At 45.7% G+C, this 23,149-nt stretch overlaps 1 protein-coding gene across 1 annotated transcript in view; it reads left to right on the top strand.

Annotated features, from left to right (window-relative positions):
* The window catches only part of MN1 (MN1 proto-oncogene, transcriptional regulator), a 36,402-nt gene extending 13,668 nt beyond the window's left edge, over nt 1-22,734 (top strand). Inside the window, exon 2 of the mRNA XM_065738958.1 lies at nt 17,820-22,734. Coding sequence (XP_065595030.1) covers nt 17,820-18,004 — 185 coding nt within the window. The 3' untranslated portion in view covers nt 18,005-22,734. The remainder of the gene's footprint in view (nt 1-17,819) is intronic.
* Nucleotides 22,735-23,149: the final 415 nt, after the last annotated feature.

A 23,149-nucleotide genomic window follows, 5' to 3' on the forward strand; every position in this document is an offset into this window, starting at 1 on the left:
CGTAAGCCCTTACGTTGACAAATCAGTTCTGATTACTTATAAAACCTCTCCGGAGCTCTTTTTTGTAGTTCTGCTTGAAAATGTATTTTTGGACACCTTAGCTGAAACCAGTATCTCGCCGGGACATTGCAGGCTTCCCGTACTGAGGTTCTGGTGGCTTTTTTCCCCCACATTTTGCTTCCTTGCTCCTATGTGACTGCAGTCAGTGAAAACGCTGCTGCTGACCTAAATGGTACAGGAACACTATTGGAGAAGGAACTGTGTGAGTCCGTATCTGTTTATTTAGAAAGCTGTGCAGAAATCACAATGTGAACGCTCTTAAAAATGATCTTAAGCGTGTCACTTAGGTGAGTCTGCTGTCCATGCAGTCAGAGCATGGCTGTCCCGTCCCTGTGTACATGCATTTCACAGAGAGCACAGCAGTAAGGTTCAGTTTTGGTGCAGAGGCAGCAAATGCTTTGACAAAGTGGATTTTTTTTTCTCTTTCGGTGCTTTATAGGAAGGAAGTTTGTGTGTGCTGCAGGGGCAAGGGAAGCGCTCACACTGTCTCCGGACGGCCTTGTCTTCGTTGAAACTCATCCTTTGCCACCCAAGGAGGGTTGCTGGCTGTGGGTTGCTCTTTCACTAGTTACTGTTTCATGTGTTGTGTTCGCACAGAAACAAACTGCTTCAACAGATCCTTCCTGCTCCCAAGGATGTGCAAACTTCTGGGAGATGGGTCACAAAATTCTCCAGCTCATTATTCAGAATGCACTCTCAAGCTTCCCCAGCAAATAGCGCTTTGCACCCTCCGACTTGGAGGCCTCTGCGATTTTCAGTGCGTGTCTGTGTGTTACTGATGTGATTTAGCACTGTTTTGTTTCCTTTCTGACTTTCTCCTAGCTCACACTGTGCTTAGTATGAATTTGGTTTTGAAAGGCATATTTTTAGTCATCCAGTTGCTGACTGCTTACCACAGTCTTCTGATAATCTTCCGATCAAAGAACAGAAAAATACTATGCTCCTTACTTCTGGGGTTACATAACAGCTCTCTATTCACTCACAAAATTTCTCTTTTGTGATTCACTTTTTGTGAATCACCGCAGTTTAGACAGTATTTCAAATGGTGGCTTTTACAGCCAAATACGCCATTCCCTGGAAGCACAAATTTCAACCACATTTGATGTTTCAGTGCAGTTGTAACGTGGAAGTTCTGTACGGCTGAAACATTGGTTCTTGAGCTTTCGTATAAGAGGAAATGTTGAAAAGCCCATGGAAGTGATGGCACAAAGTGGCTCTTGATGGCAAATAATTTTTGAATAGTCGTTCTGCTTTCTCATTTGTGGTACTCGAACATGTGGAGTGTATAGTGTTACACCGAGTGCTATTTTTTGTTATTGCACAGAAGTGCTCTGGAATCCTGATGGATTCTGAGGCCCTGTTTTGCTGCAGGGCAGAAAGAAGCACATGCAAATTCAGAGAACTGGATTATTTGCCACGCACCAAATATCACCACAGCATTACCTTTCCTCCTGCTCCAGAGGTGAAAAAAAATACATTAGTATTAAACCTGAGTGTCTAGGTCTTGTGCAGCCATTTTATTGTTAGGAACTTAGTGTCTTAGAAGAAAAATGAAATGGAACTGGCCAAGCTGTGTGCTGCACTGAGGCTTCTCTGTTGGCTGGTTCTGGTGCCCTAGGAGCAACACGTCTGTCATCAGAAGGGTTTGCTACTCTTTGGTGAATGGTTAACCATTTATAGAATGCTGCTTGATTCCACTGTAAGTATGAATTTCTTACGCATCACTTTTTTCTTTATTTTATTTTATTTTGTTCTAATTATACCTGCCAGGCATGCTGCATACTAAGTTATGCATTTAAGCATTAGATGTTACAGTGAAAATCTTGATGGCCATTGTTTCTATTAAAAAAAAATAAAAACACCCTTCTCATCTTCAAAGTCACTGCTGTTACAGTCATTTTCTCTTTGAATGTCAGGATTCTGCCTTTGATTATATACCAAATTGTCTCTTGTCATTGCATAGTGATTTTTTTTTTTATGGATAGATGGAGACGTGTTTCAGTTCATCAGAGTACTTCTTTAAGAAAGAAACTACATATTTAAGAATATAGGTAGTAAAAAAAAATAATAGGTTTTGATTTTATATTTTCCTGGGATTTTTTTTTCTTTAAATCCTACGTAATGAAGAACTTCCTTTCACAACTAAAATGTGTGCTTTAAAAATAACCTTTTCTCCCACTTCTCACTTTTGATTGTACAAGAAATCATTATTTCAACATTTTCTCCTTCTTTCCCTTTGCTGCTTTAGCAATTTACACCACACACAAAAAGAAGAAATGTATGTATTCTACCACCAGTTTTATTCAGCTTCTGGAAAGTTTTGGAGGGGGGGGGGAAGAAGAAAATGAAAAAGTGGGTTTAGAAGAACAGATCCATGCATCCTGTGTTACTAAATGAATGTGGAACACGTTTTTCCATTTTCTGTGCTGCTCTTCTGCGTTGAAGAATTAAACAGGGGGAGGATAAGAGGTTAAAAAGGCACCAACGCTCATCTTGATAGTTATTGAGAAGAAGGAAAAGAAGGAAAGGATGAATGCTCACGGCCAGCTTGTAAAAAATACGTGTGGAAATGACAACCCGTTTGGAAGGAGGAGGCTGGTGCTGCGCTCCGCGTTCAGCATCGCTGCCCCGCTGTGTGCCGGGCTGGGAGGCTGCTGCGCGGGAGTGCTGGAGGCACGGCTCCAACTGCTCCGCTCCAGCGAGCTAAGAGTGGCTTGGTTGCTTTGCTTGCTTGGTTTCAAGGTGTCTGTCTGGCCTCGGGGCTGAGCGCGCTGCTGCTAGACGCTGCCTGCCCTGCTCCCCGCGGATAAAATCAAAGGGCAGGGGCTTTCTGAGGCGGTGGCTCTCCAGAATGAAATGAAGGCACGCAGACTGGAGCTGGGGTCCTATGTTTCAGCCGTGTGTGGATAAAATTGTTGTGGCTGTGTGCATGTGAATGCTGCACCAGCGTGGAGTGATGCCACCAGGGTGGTTGGAAAACGGGCTGAGGATGGGGCAGTAGGGCTGCATCAAGCCCTGAACAGATTCCTCCCTTGGAAGGTGGTTCTGCTCCAACTGGGACGGCCGATCCGAAGCCCGTGTGGCTGCGGGCCGACTGCTATCCTTATGTGCATGCTCACAGCAGGGTGTTGTAAAAACGCATTGCTTAATGTGTGCGTTTCTTCAGAGGGTTAAATACAACTAATTCAAAAGCTAACCTCTCTGTTAAGGTTTGCCAATTTCATTTCATTTGATAGAATTCTTTGGAGTAGAGTTTGTAAATCCTAGCTGTGTTTTTGAACGGGTGCTTTGTTCCCTTGTGTTTTCTAAGAAAGGGCCTAAAAAGGACTCACTGTATCTTTAAACGTGTGGATCCTCAAACCTCCCTGGGAAGGAGAAGGGGGAAGGGACCCTTTCAGGATTAATTAAACAGAGATGTCTTGCCGTAGACTTCAGGGTTTTACTGATAAATGCCAGCCCCTCACCCAGGTCTGGTGGTGGCTGTTATTATTTAATCACAGCTATTAAAAGAAATCCGAGAAATCTTTCCTTTCTCCTCCTCCTGTGTTCCATTTATCTGTCCTCCCAACCTGTTTGTTTGTGTACGGTTAAGTTTTCTGTGCCAGTGAGAAGCAGAGTGGAAATGTCAGGGGTCAGGCTGCAGGCAGGCAGGGGAGCAGTCAGCCCGGCTTCAGCTGCAGTCTTTGACTTTCTGAGAAATCTGAGATACGTTCCAGGCAAGATTAACTCTTTCCAGCATAGCTGCCTTGCTGCTGCTGGCCTGAAGAATATGGATCAAGATGGGCACATTAAGAAATCGGGTTCGGTTTCTGTCATGCATATGTCCTCGTAGAATAATTGGTGATGGGTACTACTGCTTTCATTTCATTCACCCTCTTATCTAAGACGAGCAGGCTTAAAATTTCATCTGTCTTGGCAGCTGTGCATTTGGAAGATGAGGCTGCATGGATACAACCTCTGAGAAGGATGGAGGGTAGAATAATTCATTGCAATGCTGCTATGGGTACCTATTTCTCAGCGCATTTTCCAGGAAACAAAGCATTCATCCATGAGGGCATGATGCTTCTGTTTGAAGACACATTTTTGGTTAGTGGCAAGGCTTGGAGCTTGCCATTCAAAAGATGTCTAAAACGCAATCTGAATGCTCTTACCTTCAGAATAACCAGTTCTGACGTCGGGCCAGTTACCCCAGCGTCCCTCATGCTTTAGGATGCATGTAGTGCAGTGTGCTAAACGTGCAACAGCCCTGGCTCGTGGCGACGTTGGGTGAGGGTTGTGGTGGTGTGACTCATGTGGCACCACCTGCATCTCACCCTGCCCGTGCAGATGGAACGTGTGAGTCAGCTGTGGGGTGGAGACTGTTCGTAGCCTTCTCTGCATCTGTGTCATGGTAGTGAACTGGGCTGCTCAAAATCTTGCCTGCTTCGACAAAGCGACAAAGTGCAAGCAGTGCCCTTCTTGAGATGGCTGTAAAGATGAGAGGCACTGCTCGTGCTGGAGTACAGCGGTGTCTTCTTTTTCAGCTTTATTTCTGTAGCAGTGTTTTTCTTTGGAGCTTGCATGTGTTGAAGCAAGGGGCCTTCCTGCAGCGAGCAGGATGTGCAGGGGGGTGTAGCATAGGAGCACCCACCCCAGTGAGTGTCAGAGTTGCGAACAAAATCCTTTCCCGGTGTGATCTTGGCCTCACTGCTTTGCTTCTGATCTTATCAGGGTGTCTCTAAGCTTTAAATTTCTTGCAGACCGTGTGCATGGGAAGGTTATTTGCAATTGTCTAATTAGCACGCACCCACAAGATTATTCTGTGCTACTTAACTACTTTTTATAGGAGTGAAGAGTTGTCCACAGCAGATTCCTCTGTTTTAAATTCCAAGACTTAAGTAATGCTATCATTTGTGTCTGGAGGAATGAGGCTGTTTGTGCCAGTGTTCATCTCTGGCTGGCTCCTGCCATGCCTAGGGCACAGCGGGCTGAGGGTTGGGTCTGTTGTCTCCTTCTTTTCTTGTGCTATGCCTTTGCAGGTCCACAGCTCAGCAAGTATGGGTGAAACAGTCACTGCTTTCTCTACCTGTGCTTATAGAGGAGCATTCACTTTATGCTATTTGCATACTGTATCTGCTTTAAACTTATCTTCCTCTACCACTCCTTTGTTAACTCAGTTGATGAAAAGTGCTGCTTGGCTGAACCCTGGGGAGAGAGTGTGACTGAGTCTGGAGGGCATTCTCCTGGGCGCTGGATGAGCAAGGGAAACACTGGGACCACCATCCCTTCTGGTGGGATGGCCGTGCATCTGTAATGAACGTAAAAGAAAAGAGTTGCACAGTCAGTATAGTCTTCCCAACGTCAGGATATCTGGTTATCTCTGATAACAGATCCCAGATTAGCCCCCTTGAGAGACATTAAAATGTATTTCAGGGGTTGTATATACACACCTTCACTTAAATTGAATGGTTTTGTATCTTAGTGCCCTACTTGATAGGTCGTGTGTACAATTATGTCAGCTAGAAACCAACTCCCGTTTCCATGTTTGTGCTGAATGTTTCTAAGTGTAGGCCAAGGTAGGACTGAGACTGATCCAAACCCAGATTTACAGCAGTTTTAACAAATAGCTGGAAATGCATATGGGAAAGAAATGAACTGTAGTTTGTCATCTGCTAATCCTATACGGACTCTCCATCACTGTGAGGTATGCATCTTACTTTAGTGTGTCAGCACATGAGTGGTTTAGTGCCGTGTCGTCCTGTCCCTTGTCCCTGCTCTTCTTGCACAGTCACTAAGTGGAAGTTGGCACTTCTGGAGTTCTTGTCCCTGGTTGCTCTAAAGCAGAGCCTACACAGCTGCTAGCATGGAGTGGAAAGTTAATTGTCTGTCATTGTTTCATTTTCCAGTGATGCTGAAATTGTTGTGGTTCATAAATCACACGAGCATGTGGCAAGAAAGTAAAACTGGGCTCATACTTTTAGCTTTAGGTTTGAAGATGAGACCATGTCAGCATCGTGTTGTACTGGCCCATTCCGATGTGTTACAGGCCTTTGAAACTTTAGAGTTAATTTTCAGTTGAAAAGCAGTGAAAGTCTGTCTGTACATGACTTTGTTCCTCCAACAGCTATTTGCTCCTGATTTGTTGCTATTCTGAGAATTTCATGAAGACTCTTCATGGTGATGTGACAATTGGAAGAAAAAGATGAGCTCAATGTTTTTCTCATCCTAATAGTAGCACTTAGAGACTTACCTGAGAAAGCCAGGTTTCTTTCTGTTGTGTTTTTTTTTTTTTAAGGTGAATTTCCTTTACTGCCATTCCTCCTTCACATGGTAGTGTGTTTTTTCTATCTGATGATGTATCTGTGTATCGTTTTTCCTCCAGATAAATTTAACTTTAAAATGTACTGTTCAAACAGGCCCTGGTCCTCAGTCAGATGTGTGACTGAATCAACCAGCTGAATCAACGTACCTTTCTGCTATTTTGTGGAATATTTCTGAATGCACCAAATCTATTATTTGACAACATTTCCATCTCTTCTTGCAAACAAAATCAAATTTGGGGTATACCAAAATTTGGGATTTTTCTGTTGCAAAAAAGACCCAGCAAGCATTTACCATTGCATTTTGCATCCACAGCATCAGGTATCATTCTGATTTACAAACACCTGAATGTTTTCCAGCAGAGATTTTGACCCTTGTTGTACAATTCAAGCTTTCTGATGTCTGCTTTTTTTTTTTTTCTAAGTTATTTTTCTTAGAATTTCTATTTAGAAACTGTTCACAAATTACTAGGAATTAGCAAATCACAATTAGAAAGCATTGGTTTTAGAGTGGTACTTCTGTGCCTTCTGCATTCATTAGGGTGGACCACGGAGTGCCCGTCTCTGTTGCATCTCTGCAGATTCTCAGGATGAGACCCAGGCTTTGTTCTTAGGTTTCTGATCTCTTTTTTGAAATTGCTTGAACTCCTTTTGATTTTAGTGAAGCTGTTTCTCAAGGTCTCTTTTTATAAGCCACTACTTCCAAGACCGACAAACTGCAATTGGAGGTATCCTAAAGTGGAATGAGATGTATTTCAAGGTAACGCTCTAAACAAATCGGATGAAATAGCTAAAGATCCTGGATGCTGTTTATTCTTCCTTACTGTAAGCTTTTGGTAAACTACAGTGGTATTTTCGCAAATATTCTTGAGCTCATGTGGCTTAACCCAGAGTGTTAATGTACGTTATCACCATTTCTTGGTGTGCAAGAGCCTCAGATGTGTGAGACCCCTGGGAGTGATTGACTTTGCCTGTGGCAGTTTTGTATTACGGGCTCTCATAATTGTGAGTTATAGGTATGGCAGAGGCACTTGCAGGAGGTGCAGGCAGGACTAGGGAGAAGATGGGAGGAACTGATGGATGAACTTTTAGCAGCCGGAGGGCTCTGGGTGCCCCTGCCCTGGCAGCTGAGCTGGATGCAGAGCTGACTGTGGGATTTGAGGATGCTGCTCCTATTGTTTCTTTGGGAACAAGATGACTACATATGTAATAGGCTGCAACCAACTGTATCCAAACCTTCTCATGAGAGATTGATAATATTTCAGAGACAAATTCTTTTTTTTTTTTCCTTTTTTTCACTAGGCTAACAAGTACTCATTTAATTTGCATCCTGAAACTAAACGACCACAAACAAAGTTCTTTGAAGGGAATCTTTCTTCTTTCATTCTGTTTTCATTTAAGGAAAACAGAGATTTCCATGTATAATTTGCAGGGCTTAAATATCCCACTTAGTGTTGTCATTTCTGTTTTTTTCTCGGCAATTATGTAGACTCTTGCACAAATCTGATGAGAGAAGGCTGGAATTTACATGTTTCTTCCTCTGTTTCACTCTGTGCATAATCACCATCTATTCATTGCCTTTACAAACTCCATTAATACACCCACTTTCCTTGCTAGCGTGAGTGGGCATTTTAACGCTATTTTTGTGGGCCTGTTCTGCGTATTGAAGCTCACATTGGTCTGAAGGCAGTATTACCACTTCTGACCCACGTGTGCTCGAGAAGAAATGAGCTGCAGCAGAGCTTACTATAGCAGTAGGACTGGTTTAGAATGAGTTGGCTGTGAAAGTAAATATTGCTCATTCTGTTACCATCATCTGGCTAAGATTCAAGTTAGTGGTGATGGTGCAGCCAGCAGACCAAGCTCAGAGCTGTATTTTGTCAATTAACGTGCTTTGAGAAGTGCCATGGTAATGGGGAGAAAGCAACTTGCAGGTCAGTGAAACCTGATTTGAGGCCATAGGCTGGGTCACCACCCAGTGATGGTTCAGAGCATTTCTGTGACCAGCGATGAGCTCCCTGGAGCTTTGGCTGCTGATGGCCTGTTGTGCTGTGCCTCTTGGAGGGGGAAGGGCTGAAGGCATTAGTCACCATTCGTACACTCACTTCCTTAAGTGCCAAGGTGGCAATTTTAGGCAGAACATGTCGGTAGAGTTCATTTCAGTTTTGTTCTGTCCTGGAATAATACTAAGCAACATTCAGGAATTGGATTTAGTTAAATGAGTGCACGCTGAACAATTCCATCTGACTGAAGGGTGGGCAGAAAATTCCACTTTGAAATTTATTAAAAAAAAAACACACGTTTTTTCTGCTCCTGCGTTCTGACTCTCAGGAGATGGATTTCACGTGGTCTGGAGCTGTGCGTAGAGCTGCCATGTGATCATTTGCGTGTTTATGAAATACATCTGAAAGTACTGGATGTGAGATCCAGCGTTTCCTTGCTCGTCATGGATGTGTGGGTTGTTATCTTTGGTGAAAATAGGCTCAAAGCATTTAGTTAGTGCAAGTGAGTGATGTACGCCAACAGTAGAGAAAACATGGGATCAGTCAGCCAATATTCACTCCTACTGTGGAGTTCTCCTCTTCGTGTTCCATATGGGATGCAGAGGTGGAGAGAGACATGGCTGAAAAAGCTGCAGTCCTTTGGAGTGGGCATTCAGAGAAGCTGTTTGTAGTCTGTTTTCCTAATAGTGGGTCTGAATGTAATGGGTGGGAGGGAGAATTTAAGCCACTGAGTCCTTTCTGAGCTGAACAGAAGTCCAAAGTGTGGTTGCTTTTTCTGACACCTACTGCTGAGGAGTGTGGACAGGTTTTTGTTTCATTGCTGAGCCTATTTGGTCTGAGTGCCAGGTATGGAGCTGTATCCCTGAGAGTTGCTGGGCACATGGGATGACACAACTTTACTGAAAGTTTGCTTGCGAGAAGGGGTGGAGGATGCACCGATGCCTGTCAGGTATGAGCCCTGGGACTCATAAAAGTCTCTTCTGAATGTCAGTTTTTCCTGACCAGCAAGTGTTTTGTTGGCTTAGAGAGCAGAATCTGCTTTCTTACAAATGCAGTATGTTATGCGTACCTCCTCAGAATGAGTCATGAAGAAAGCATCTACAGGTATTGTGAACTGCGGGGGAAGGACAGGGTGACTTTCTGCTTTGTCATCAGTTCAGACTGCAGTAAATAATCCACAACTCCCATTGGGTTCACCGGCCTCCAAATGGTAGCATAGAAACGTCAGCAGAGCTGAATCAGCTGCAATGGGACATGTTACAGTTTCATGATTTCCACTTGTTTCCTCTTGGAACTGCCCAAGAACGGTTTGAGTGCTGGTGGCAGTTGGTTTGCTTTGCTTTTTTTAGCCAGTAGGGACACAGCTTCTCATACCATGCTGGGCTGAGGAGAGCGTGGCATTGGCAGCGGTGCCGGGAGATCGACCAGTTGTTCAGAAGCTGTACAGTTGGATTAGTGTGGGCCACAGGTGAAAGTTTGGCTGTCACAGCTCAGCTTTCACTCGCTGCCACGTATCAGTGATCTGTCTGCTCTGGGGAAGGCAGGACGAGCCTTGCAGAAAGCAGTACTGCAACACCACGGCTCCTCATGGTTTGCAGAAATGGTCTTTTCTTAACATAAGAGCTAAAATCCTCTTCAGCAGCCCCTTCAAATTGGTGGGCAGTCAGAACTTAACTTCCCTGTGTGGTTTGCTTGTTTTGCATTAAAGCTGGTGTGAGCATTAACGTGTTAAACTGAAAAGAGGAACTGGTGGCAGCCAGAAGAGAGGAAGGATGTGAGTTAAAAACAGTGAACTGTACCCCTGTCCCTCCTTCCCATCCATACCATCCAACAGGGAACAGAAGCTGGTGTTATCCCAAGGTGTACTATGAATTTTCTTCTGAACTTCTGGCTTGCCCACACTTGATACAGAGCTTGTATTTCTTCTCGGAGAGCCATATAGTTGGAAATAACTAATTTTATAATAGCTTCCAGATAAATAAATAGGTGTAGACAGTTTTATACTTTCCTGTAAAACCACGGACAGCATGCTGCTCTCCTACAGCAGAAATTCTCTTTTCCCCCCTTCCTCCTTCTCTCCCAGCTGGGTAGAGAGAGCATGTTTTTTGAACTGGGATGTCTTTCTCCTCATCCATGCGTCATTTGTTCTCCATCTTCAAGGCCGTGCTGTGTGTAAGACGACTGCTTCCATTTCCACTGATTGGGTTAGTATTTTTTCTACTTAGTGGTGTTCTTATGCGTTTTCTTCAGGCATTGGCATGTGTCTACGATCAGAGAGTCTTGAAGTGGTACCCATTCATAGCTAGGTGTTGGAGCTTCAGGGGAGGAATCTGCAGTTTGACTGCAACCCTACAAGGGTTTGCAAACAGCAAACTGTTCCTTAATGCAGCCATGGATTTGAGTTGCCGCCATGTTGAGGTGTGCTCATCCTTCCATTGGTGAAAATCCGAGTGTGAAAGGAGGCTAGGGCAGAAAAAAGACCAATATGTATTCACAGCAGGTACTCTACGTCTCCTGTTATCTAAATTCCATGCAAGCAGCGAGCGCTGATACAGCTCCATGCCAGCTCTGAGACCACTTAAAGCAAAATAAACATCTTTGCAGCATGGTCTGATACATGCTCCCTTTAGAGTCGCAGGCACCTCCAATTAATCATGCTGCCTATGCAGGAAGAGGCTTTAAGAATCAGAGGACATTGCTAGACTTGATGGTCTGATGGAGAGGTGGGCAGCGACTTGATATTAAGGGTAAGTGGGCTGTGCTCCCAGCTGAGTGAGCAGCAGCAGCCCCTCCTTGCCTCGCCTCTCCTGCTAGGTGAGGGATGTCTTGTCTACGTGCTGCAAAATCACAAGCTTTAATGGGCAAAGCTCTTGGTTCTGGCTTGCAGGATGCATTAGTGGTGTGGGGCAGCACTCAGTGCTGTGCACACGTTTTTGGCTAAACAGCCTTCCCTCCTTTGTGAGAAAAGGCTTTTATATCGTAGCTCAGCTGGCAGATCCCTGACATAAATCTACGAGTTGACCAAGCCAAATGACTTCTTGAAATGTTAATGAATGGGATGTGACTGGTACTCTGGAGCTGGAGTGGCTGTGCGTAGCATTCGTGGTCAGCAGAGGGGAATCACCTGCTCCCTGCTGCAAGTGTGGTTCATTACTTAATGTCATCAGCCCCAGCTGTGCATCATAATAACCATGCACACTGCTGGTTTGTGCTTTAATTCTGGTCATCTTGAGGAGCGTTGCATCTTTAAGCGTTTTACGGGCTTTAAAAATGACACAAATTACATGAAATAAGTGAAGGGCTGAAATCAGAGTAGCAAGGTTTCAGTAATGGTTTCCATTGAGTGCCAGCAGAATGCTTGGTGCTGCACAGAGCCCAGAGCCAAAGCCAGTCATTGCCCCAAGAAACGCGGGGCTAGAAGAGACAGATCTGATCCAGCACAGGGCTGTGAGGTGCCAGAGGGGGAGGGAGCCGAGCTGAGCAGCTTTTATGGAGGTGTGTTTGTGTTGGTGAACAAAAGCACTGCGAGCTCAAGAAAATACCTTTGTCCAAGGTTTGTGCTGGAGGGGGAGGAGGCAGTTCATTTGTTTATAAACAGAAAGGAAATTGTGTTTAAAAATACCATTTTGGGAGTGAATTAATCTACAGAGACTTGGTCCACTGTGCAGAGACATGAAATGTTTTCAGACCTTATTTTTCTTGAAAACTGAAAAAGATGATTCTGTAGTGTGTACAGATGCAGAGCTATGTGCCTGAACCAATATGTCAAACTGTCATGTGGGAGATTTGGTGAAAAACATCTTGTCCTAGGGGAATAATTTTAAACACTATATGTAGGTTTGCTGCCTCATAAGAGATCATTACTCAAATCTATTCCCTCTTATGGTAGCTTGGCCTCTGCTTAACGGGCTCAGAGTGAACAGAAGCCCATTAATGCATCCTTTAAGAGCAGTTATCAGGTGGTAGAGGGGAAGCTGATCTCTGATCAGGGAATATAGTGTTTTTGGCCAAACCATCTGATTTAGCCTTAACAAGATCAGTGGCAATCCAGGAGCTTTACGCCTGGCTGGTCATTGAGGGCGGCGGCGGCCGGGCCCACGCTGCGCCGGGCGGATGGGACTGTGGGCAGCGCCGAGCTGCGGCTGAGGCTTTGTCAGAGCCGGTGAGGAAGTGTAAGGGACAAGCCCTGCGGCACGTGGCCGTTCCAGGGATCTTCACCTCCTGTTTGTCACTTTAATCTCGCAGTAACGCTGAAATGTAGAGTGGAGCCCATTCCAAACCAGACCTTTACCAGACTGTAATTGCACACTCTCGCTCCCTGCTTGTCAGTATCTCTTGTTTCTTTTGTTGTTGTTGGCTTTGGCAAAAATTAGAGAAATGACAGGAGCAGCACCTGAAGAGTAGCATAAACTCCTGTTGCCTGTGTAGCATTTGCAGTTGCCTTGGCTACTGGCCATACCTTCCTTGAGTAATCTCATCTCTCATGAGATGATGCATGTAATGCTTTCTAGCATTGTAGGTGAACTCGCTCGTAATAGGATTAGCTTACCTAAAAATCGGGACGCATCTGAGTTTATAGTGTTTGGTGGGGTTGTCGTGGTTAAGAGGATGTGTTTATGTTTAAAAAATACGGATGAAGGTGCTACCTGATGGAGAGATGTTAGCAGCAGCTTAACATGGGCTGAGGAAGGACAGGGGGTGAGAAGGAATGGAAGTACGTGTACGTGGTGTCTTCAAGACTGAGGAGAGTGTCAGGATCTAATCTCAATAGAAGGAAACGTGTTATTCTTGTGCTGATATGAATAACCCGTCTGCAGTGTTTGCACTGAATATTTTGGTTAAGAACTGCTTGTCTTTCTCCCTGTATCTTCACTGGGGACTGGCGGTGCATTTGACAGCAGCAAGGCTCCTTGTTGGGCTCCATCATGTGTCTGCTGCCATTCCTTCATTAATACTGGGTAAACAAACAAACTGCAACCTTTTCTTTTCCGAATGCACGCACGCCTTTGCAAAATAGAGCAGAACGAAAGAGCATTTAGAAAGAGCAGCTTCCTAAATGTGTAAGGTCATAGCGAGAGGGTAGAGGGGCACAGGGAAGGCTGGATGTGAGAGTCCCTTTACTGTGCTGCGTTTCTGTTTGTTTGTTTTAGGACTTGGAGACTGAAATGTGTTTGTTTGGGCAAAGCCTGTTTGAAAGCTTGATGTAGAGCTTCTGCTCGAAAGCAAGCTTTAGTATTAAAAGTCAAAACTTTCTAAGTCACTTAGGAATGTGAAACTGTCTGTGCATGCATATGCCTCTGTAAAGCAGAGGAGCGTGGTATTTTTGTCGTAACTGGTTGATGCAATTCTTATACTTGATTTTGTGTGTTGTAACAGACGAACCCCACAGAACTATTCAGAGAATACTTTGGAGTATTTGCCTAGAACCTACAGTTTGAACTGCATTAAACCGATCTGCTCTAATACTGGCAGAAAGCAGTCGTGCAAGGGGTGTGAAAATGACCAGAGTTAATCAACTTCGATGTTCGAGTGAATGTTTGCGAATATTTTTTTGCCATAGTCACCCAGCTCTTCCAGATATTGTAGCTGGCTCTTGGAATTGCCTGTGTGCAAACTGAGCTAATAATATTAATCAAACCTCGTGTTAACTTTCGGACACTCAGTGATTATCGCAGGAATTTTCTCTGCTGTGAGCAGTTTTGCACAGTGGGCTGGGATACGTAGCTGTGGGGTTTTTTTTCTCGTTTTTATCTTCCTCTGAAATACAGACCATGAGTTGTTGCTATGCACAGGATAATGGGGAGGATGGAATATTATAATCAAGATAAAAGGAAGCATTTGTTTCCACTGCTAGAAACGTAAGCTCGATGCTTGCCTGTAGGACTGCTGTAGCTTTTTTCCATTGCTCTGGGTGACAATGAATGCCACCCCAGATGGGTGCAGATGGGTGGGTTTTATCCCCTCTGGACTGAGGGAGCTGCCAACCACAAGAATATGTATAGAAATGCTCTAGAAGAGAATAACTGTGGACTGAGGAGTTGAAATAAATGAGAAATGGAACAAACAGTTAATTTATGATGATGGGTTTGACAGCCACCATTGCATAAAGGAATCATGGAGGCTGCCGCTACCGAGACTTGCACTCAGCAGAGCTTTCTGCTGGGAGGATACAGTGATGATTGAGCTGTTTCCAGACTTCTTGCAGTCTCTGGGCACTTCACTGCTTCGGGCTTTATTTAGGTCTTCCATGTGAAGATGGTATATACACTGTTTTATCTCTACTTCAGCATTTGCCAGCAAAATTAACCATTTCCAAGTGGCACACACTGTCCTGTGATCACAGAATCACAGAATGGCTTAAGGAGGGGACCTGAAACATCGCCCAGTTCCAGCCCCCCACCATGGGGGCTGGGTGCCCCCCACCAGCTCAGGCTGCCCCGTCCAACCCGGCTCTGAGTGCCTCTGGGCAGTTGTACCAGCGTCTGCCCTGGCTTCTGTCGTGTCACATCCTTCAGCTTGGAGAGGAATTCTCCACGCAGACCATCTCCAGGGCTTTGGCATGTAGGGTGGCTCTTACCATAAGGGTATTGCTTTTAATAATAATGCTTCCAGCTTTCTAGTGGTAGTTGCTAATAGAGGCAGTTGTGCAAATTATGCTTGAACCTGATTTGTTTAAAAAGTCCTTGCTTTCAATTAGGTATACTTTGTGAGTGACAGTGATGTCTCTGAAACTTGGCAACTACAAGGCAGCGTAGGGATGACACCATCTTGCTTTGTCTGACTGATTTTAACCTGCTGGGTCCCATCGGTCTCAGCTAACAACACCCCTCTGCAGAATGCACACTGCACAAGGTGGGTGCAGTGACATAGCTGGTCTGAATGAGACAGAGAAGCAGTGGGGAAAGCTGATCTGCTGGGATAACGTACTGTTTTGGACAAGCATCAGGCAGTTCTCGTGCTCGAGAACGTGATTCTCATCAGGTAGATCAGAGCAGCTTTTACTTTTTAATACATAGGGTTTCCTCAGAAGAACATCATAGCTTTGGCAAGACATAAACATCAGAAACATATAATCTGGAGGGAATGTTTTACACCAGGTTGGTTTTGAGCTTTCCTGCAAGCTCTCACTGTCTTCCTTTTTATTTCGGATTTGAGCACGTCGTTTTCTGCACTCTTAACAATAGACCAAGACAACGTGAGCCCTTACAGAGTGATGCTGAGCTAGGTGCCATGTGGGGACAGTGACAATATAACTGAATGATTTACAAGTAAATGAGCATCTCTTTTATTCTTCGGGTGCTTTTGGTATGAGGACTGCCTCGCTTGGTTGATGGCTGGGGAGCTGGTGCTCTCTGGGTGCTGCTGGTGTCTGGGTGAGGCACAGTGCCTGCTCTGGGGATGTGCTTTCTCTGGCTGCATTCAGTGTGCCTGTGCTCCCAGCTGAAGGGCTGGTCTCTTGAATCCTACAGTAAATGCTCGTTGCTAAACCACCGCAGATATCCTTGGGCCTCCTGTGACAGCAGTTCGTGAGTAGCACTCTTTCCTCTTTTTCTGTGGCAGAGGAAGAAAGCTGCTGTCAGAAAGACTAATCTCAAGGCGCTGGCTTTTCCTGTGCCGAGACCAGCATGTCCTGTACATTCAGAGAGACCTAAGAATGAAAAAATACCGAGTGCTGTGCGTTGCTGCACAACCACAAATGAGAAGAACATTTCCCTTTCTCAATTCCATGCGATATTCATTCAGGGGTCGTTTTGTGTTTTGTTTTTTTTTGTTTTGTTTGTTTGTTCGTTTTGCTCAGTGTTTTCCCTGAAGTGGCATCACAATCACAGCCTGGGATTCGCTCGTGTGGCTGTTAACAATGTACCAGGGAGTCCTCGCCCTGCGCGGGGCCGCCGTGCCCGCAGGATGCGAGCGCACCAGCTCCGCTGCCGTGTGTCAGCGGTGTGTGAAGGGCCACGGCTGGAGCACTGCCCCAGGGACGTGGGGATGTTGTTGTTGTTCTGCGGAGAGGCGGCAGCAGGCGGTGTGGGGAGGAGGAGGCCTGGGGACGTGGGGAGAAGGAAAGAAGAGCAGAAGTCGGTGTGTGAGCGAAGGATGCGCTGAGGGAGCCTTTGGAGTCTTGTGCTTGGCTGTCGCATGGGAAGCTGCTCGTGGTCCAGCTCTGCCGGTTGCTGGTGTGTATTTGGAGCTTAGACAACACCTTTGAGCTGCTGGTTTTTGTTACAGCAGTAATTGAGAATGTTGTACAGAAAAGCGAACCCCTCTGTGCTGAGCTGAGGTGTGTAACACAGCTTTGCAGTTCATTTCTCTGTATGGTGCTATGATACCGTTTTGAATAAGAACATTTCTGACATCCTATAATTGAGTACTTAAAGCGGTTTCCAGTTGCAGTCGGGGACTTCCAGACTAGTTTAAGATTATTTCTTGGAGATGAATGTGATATCGGTACGATGGAGCACCAGAGCTATGGGGTTCTGTAGCTCACCCCATGTGTGCACTGAAGCCACTCTGCTTGGGTCTGGGGAGCTCTGGAAGGGCAGTGTGAAGAAAAGCCTTAACGAGGTAATGAGGTTAAACGTTCACAGACATTTGATGGCACATGTGCTGTGTTCCTGCATCATCTTCACCCCGGCTGGATTCTCTGGGTCTGTCAGAGCAGAGCTGTTCATGCTGTTCGTAACTCTTCATCCCCTGGGTGAACACGAATGCAATGGTGAAATAGAGAAAATGCAGACTGCCTGTCAGGACGCTGTCTCTGGCCCTGATTCAGGCTGTTGATGTTTACTGGCAGCATTTGGTCCCACGGAAGCCCTCCTTGCAGGGGCTGCTGGTGTGGCTCAGACACCCCCACAGCAGCTGAGCTGCTCCTGGGAATGTTACCTTCAAGAGCATTTTCTTTTACCATCGTGCTGGCTTGTCCTGGAAGTAGGGAACAGGCTGCCCTGTGCCACCCAGCCACCAGCTGCAGTCATGGCATGTCCCACTCAGAGGGCCGTGGGCAGGACCCCGAGGATGCGTGCGTAGGGCAGTGTGTGGATTTTACAAGGCGAGGGCTGAAATCTGGGGTCTCTCTTTGTTTTCTGTGTTACGATTTGAGTAAGAGCAGTGGAGGAGAAATAAAGGCTAGATTGCTATCAGTGAAAACAGAGTGCTAGCGTGGTGTGAGAAGAGGTGAATCCTGGTCTATAAGAGGTGATGATGAACAACTCGGGTGCTGGGAGCTGGCGGGTGGCACTCTGTGCTGTGCTCAGTGCAAGTGCACAACATTTGGACACGCTGGGTGCCTGCTTTAGCTGGCGCATGCAAAGGAGACACATCGGGCAAGGAATTCCAGGAGGATGCGGCATGGGGAGCGTCGAGGCCGGGAGCGGGGAGCGGGGCCACCCCTCTTGCCTCGGGACGTGGTCACTGTGCACTGCGCTGTTCTCATAACGTTCTCTCTGTGAACCCTTTCTAGCCCACGACCTTCCCCCGAGCAAGACGTCGGCCGCGGCGCAGACTGGCAGCCACTTGCAGTGCCTCTCGGTGCACTGCACGGACGAGGTGGGCGAGGCGAAGGGCCGGACTGCGGTGCCGACATGGAGGTCCCTGCACTCGGACATCTCCAACAGATTTGGGACTTTTGTGGCCGCCCTGACTTGAACAAAAGAAATTATTTTTTTTCTCTTTTTAATTTCAAAGGGCCGCTACTGCTAGGTGGACTATTTTTCTAGGTTGGTACCTGCTTAGTGGCATATGGACTGGAAAGGGTTAATTTAAAGTAAACCTCAACTTTTTTTTAATCTTCTGCCACAGTATGTTACCAGTGTTAACCCTTCTGCAGTTAGCACACTTTTGCTTAAGATTTTCCTGCTAGACCACTTTTTCCCATTATTCTGTAATCTTGGCATACATTTATAGATGAAGCCTTTTCCTTTTTCATCTCAGCGTATGTCCAAGTCACGTATGTCATAATAAGACAAAGATGCTACTTCTCCTCCTCCTCCTTTTCTTCTTCATTGCTTTTTTTTTCCCTTTTGTTTTGTTTTGTTTTGCTTTGCTCAGTGCTTATTACGATGGTTAATCCTGAAGAAACAGCAGTTCAGGAATAAACGCCGGTTAAATGAAATTGTCATCATTATGTTATGTATTGACGCCCAGCTTTTGCCAGTCACATACAAACCAAACGATTAATGCTCTCTTGAACATTCAGGCAGCGATCCTTTCCTCAGAAAATCAAGGTTTGTTATGAATAATGCTCAGCCTGCACCTCCCTCCCTCCTTTGCTCCCCATCTCCCTGCGAGGCAAGGACAGGGGCTTGTTTGCGTTTGTGAAGCACACATATGGAACTCAGTCATGACTGGGCTGGTTCAGGCATGGCCTGGGAAGGTACACAGATGATTTCCTAAATAGCTGTAACAGGAAGTTTACCTAATAACAAGTAGTCATTATCTCCTCCACCAAACACCCAGGTTGCAGCAGCATTTTCTTCCTCTGCCCCTTGCTTTGAGGAGCAAGGGGTGCACATGCTCCTGAGCGTGGTGTGCAGCATTACATGCTCCTGGTGGTGTTCCTGGAGCTGTCATTTTATTTTATAATTGCTGGAGTAAAAAACAGTCCCCCAGAGGCACTGAGCCCTTTCTGCCTTGCTCATAGCCTGCAGAGCAGTGTCCCAGCCCCACGATGTGCTCTGCTGCAGGGCTGGGCTGCAGCAGTGCCCTCTGTGAGGTTGGGGCTGGGCCCAGCATCCAGCTGGTGTTCCTAAAGCCACTGCGAGGCTGCACTGCAGCACAGCTCCCATTTCCCCCCATTTTAGCTGAAGGAAAACACTGTTGATCAGAGGTGTGATGCTCTTGTCCGTGGGGGCCAACAAGCTCATGTGTCTGTTGTCCTGGTATGGTCACAGCTGGTGGGTGGTGGGAGACAGCCCACACCAAGGGGCTGTGTGCCCAGGGTTAGTGTTTCCTGATGTGCCAAGAGAGGGAGACCCCAGGTTAGACCCTTCCAAACTTAGTCTGGGCTTCATTATTGCCATTCATGTGAAGAGCGCTGTTATTAGATGAACACAATAAAAGGAAAACCACGCTTTCCTGGTCTTGGTAGATAATACTCATTGGAGAAGAAAGCTGGAAGCAAACCAGATAAAAACACAAACGACACGATGATCTGACACTCCTGTGGTTTTACGTAACGCTGTCTATTATTTGTGTATCCTCTGTTTACAGAGAGTGTGAGCAGTCCCACCCTTGCTCAGGCCAGCCTGGCTTCCTCTGCTCCCCGTAGCTCGGTAACATCACCGGGGAGTTACGTTTTTGCTATGAAATAAGAGTCAGCCTCTCTAGAGTTATTTATTACTTCTCTCATGAATTCACAAAGTGTGTCCCTTCTCAAGGGATGGAATTTGAAGACTGCTTTGTATTTTTAGATGATTGTGCTGGGCCTTTAATTATTTTGAAGTCTGGTTCTCAGTAGACATCAATGGGGAGGGAATTCTGCCTACAATGCTAATGGCCACAGCACTGTGAAATTCTCACTCTTGATCATATATGGCTTCAGAATGATTCACAGTGTTTTAGAAGGCAGGATTTCTCTCTTGTTATTTGAATGTGCTCTTATTAACCATGCATGGATCGATTTCCCATTACAGTTGTGGTCAGTGACTTGACTTTGGAAAAAATGGAGGGTTTGGGACCTTGATTTTTAATATTACTTTACTTTTCATTGATGCTGGAGCTGTCACTAGGGTGAGGATTTTTGCCTATCCTGAAGGAATTGACTGGAGCCACCTCACACCCACTTGGTTTGGAACCAAAAGATGTGACGTTCTGTACCTGTTACAGGTGTGTGCCACTGGAAGGTCGAAGCTTCTCCCTGGACCTGCAATAAAATATCGCTGTCCCTGCTAAAATATCTCCTTAGAATAACAACGATCATTGGCCATTCTGGAAGATGTTTCTTTGCCTGCTGTTTGTTAAGTCCCAGTTCACCAGAGTATGTGTTTAACTTTAAATGCAGTCTAGCTAAGCACCTAAGGATATGCTGAACTGAGTGGGACTTCTGAATCCAGTGAAGCGTGGGGTGAGCGCGTCAGTGGATTAGGGCCTCAGTTCTCATCTTTTCATTTCAGCTTGTACTTGTTCAAGCTAGGTGAGTCTTGGAGTAAACCCAGCAAAGCACATGCCTGGACATATGATACTGTCTTTCAGCACTTACAGCTGAAAATTTAGGAAGAGTTCATGGTCTGATGGCATTCCTGTACCATCGCTCAGGCCTGATGGCTTGCTTCTTTGTTTTGAGTTTTTCCTGCTGCATTCAGGAGAACAGGTTTTTCAGGCTTCCTCAGGTCAGGGATGCACACCCTGTGCTACCAGGAAGAGACCTTTCAATGAATGCTGGATCAAACGCTTCAAATCTCTTTTAAAGAGAAATCCTCCTGTAAGTAGAAATGCATTGGTTCCATTGCTGTTCAGCATCCCTCCTTTCTGGTTTGCTCTCTACAGGTCTGCTTCCATCCCGGACTTGTTCTCATTCCTTGGGGACTTGCTCTTCCACTTACTTGTAGGAATATAAATTGGAAACAAGCCCATAAAATTCTAAGTGTTTTAAATCATAAGAGATGAGGAGAGGATGGGATCTCTGCACCGGGGCTGTTCTGCCACCCGTGTGGGGACTGTGGCTCTCAGCAGCAATGGGACCACATCACTGGGGCTGTGCAGTGGGAGCAGCAGACAGATTTGCAGGTTGTGAGGAGTTAGAAAGAGTGGTCGACCTTCTGGGCTGTACTGTCTGTGTTGTTTTGCTAAATGATATGGTTATTTGCAGTACTTTTGCTAAGCTTCTATACATTCAATCTTGCTAAATTTAAGTGATGTTACTGACGGAGCAAAAGGAGAAGGTGGTGGCTCTGCTGGGGCAGCTGTCAGCAGTGCCAGTGCTGGTTGGTGCTTCTATGGTTTTCTTCTTGCCAAAGATCAGAACAGAAACGGTACATAAGCTGACCAGGACGAGGATAATTTCTTGCCCATAGCCTGGTGTGTTTGGTACAGACAGCACATGCTAGAGCTCTGTCACAAAGCTTGTTTTGCCTGTGGTAATTTTAATTAATTTTCACCATTAATTTGACACCGAATGCACACTTTTTTTTCTTTAACATACATAAAATGCCAACATAGATAGAATAATGGCCTCATATTTAAGAGGGCTGCTCTGAAAGTAGTGCCTCCAGTTTTATAATGTTGGCCCACACCATCGGAGGCAGATGTTGGTGGTATGGCAGGAGAGGCTGAACCTTCCCACCAATATCCTGTTAATTCTGCTGCCGTGTGACAGATGGCAGCAGAGGGGCAGTCTGACAAATGATGTCTGACATGGAAGTGCATACGAAGCAAATCTGTGGAATGGAATTCCTCCATGTGGAATTCCTCCATTGACTTTCATTGATGCTTGCTGAACATCTATGGACACCCAGCAGTGGATGTGAGCACAGTGAGGGGTGGGTGGTGCATTTCAGCACAGCAACAGTGGTCACCTCCACTGGCGATGAGATGTTGATGAGCTTGGCATGCAGGTTCTTGTTCATCGCTGGCAAATGGTGGTGCCCACACTGAAAAACAGTATTCTGAGGTTGAGAATTCACTCCGTCAGATTGCGTTATTGTACTCTACAGATCTGTTGTAGTTTCCATGGCAATAAATAGGAGGCATTACTTTCAGGGCAGCCTTCACATTTTGGAATATCTTTTCTGCCTTGCCCAGCATCTTTCTCCTACCTGTGCTGTAGGGGCTGCTTGAGGTGGGAGGCTGGCAGCTGCCCGTCACCTGGTTCTTGGCCTTGGGGGCCCCACTTCCTCCTGGCCCCGTTTGCTGATCCTTTTTGGTGTATGTCAAAAGAGAATCTGTACTTTAAGTTAAAGCGTGGTAGCAAATTGAGAAATAGATCTTTTGCATTTAAATTGCAAGGAGTGATATCTTTTTGCCAAAAAAAAAAAAAAAAAAAAAGGGGGGGGGGGAGGCAGAATGGGCCTTATTTACGAAATACTCCCAAGAATTTTCTCCAGACTGCTTTTTCATGGGGTTAGTAGTTCTCTGCTATTCTAGTTCAGTTGTTAGCCTCAGCAAAAGAGGGTTTTAGGCTCATTTTTCTTTAGTTACAGGGAATTTCATCAAAAGGTAAGGTTCTCATTGTGTGTTTGGGTGGAAAGGAATGAATGTCAAAGCCATGTCATCTGGGTCATTTTGAGGGCCCTTTCTTGGCTTCTGCTTTCAGATGTGGTCACTGTGAGGCTCGTTGGCCCTTCCAAAGCAGGAAATCAGTCCGACAGCTTCCAGGCACCACCACCAAGGCCAAACGTTGGCACCTCTCTTAAAGAAGGGAGACGTGACATGAGTGCAGGTCATGGGAGGTTGGAGTGCAGCGTGTTGGCTCTGCTGTTGGGAGGGAGGGAGGAGGTGGGTGGCGGGTGGGCAAAGCAGACAGAAAAACCCAGATCTGGTCCATTTTGATGATTTTGTTGAAGCTGCAGTGTGAGGTTTTCTCAAATACTGGATTCACAGCTGTTCGATGGATGGTGTATAAGAGCATAACCCATTTTTATGGAATTGTTTCTCCCTTATTGCTTAAGGCTAATGGAGGAAATAGTCTAATTTTGTCTTAGAAATTCTCTATTAAAATTGTTGGTTTGAGTCCACCCGCTCATAGATTCCGACTGATGAAACTGCAGGCTGTGATTTCCGGCAGTTATAACTTTATCACTGTTCACTACCCGAGAGTGTTACAGCTTTAAAACAGCCTTAAGCAAAAGGATGTGA

Source organism: Cyrtonyx montezumae, unplaced genomic scaffold (assembly GCF_038088225.1).
Source record: "Cyrtonyx montezumae isolate F1298 unplaced genomic scaffold, pur_monq_1.0 scaffold_23, whole genome shotgun sequence".
Classification (NCBI taxonomy): Eukaryota; Metazoa; Chordata; class Aves; order Galliformes; family Odontophoridae; genus Cyrtonyx; species Cyrtonyx montezumae.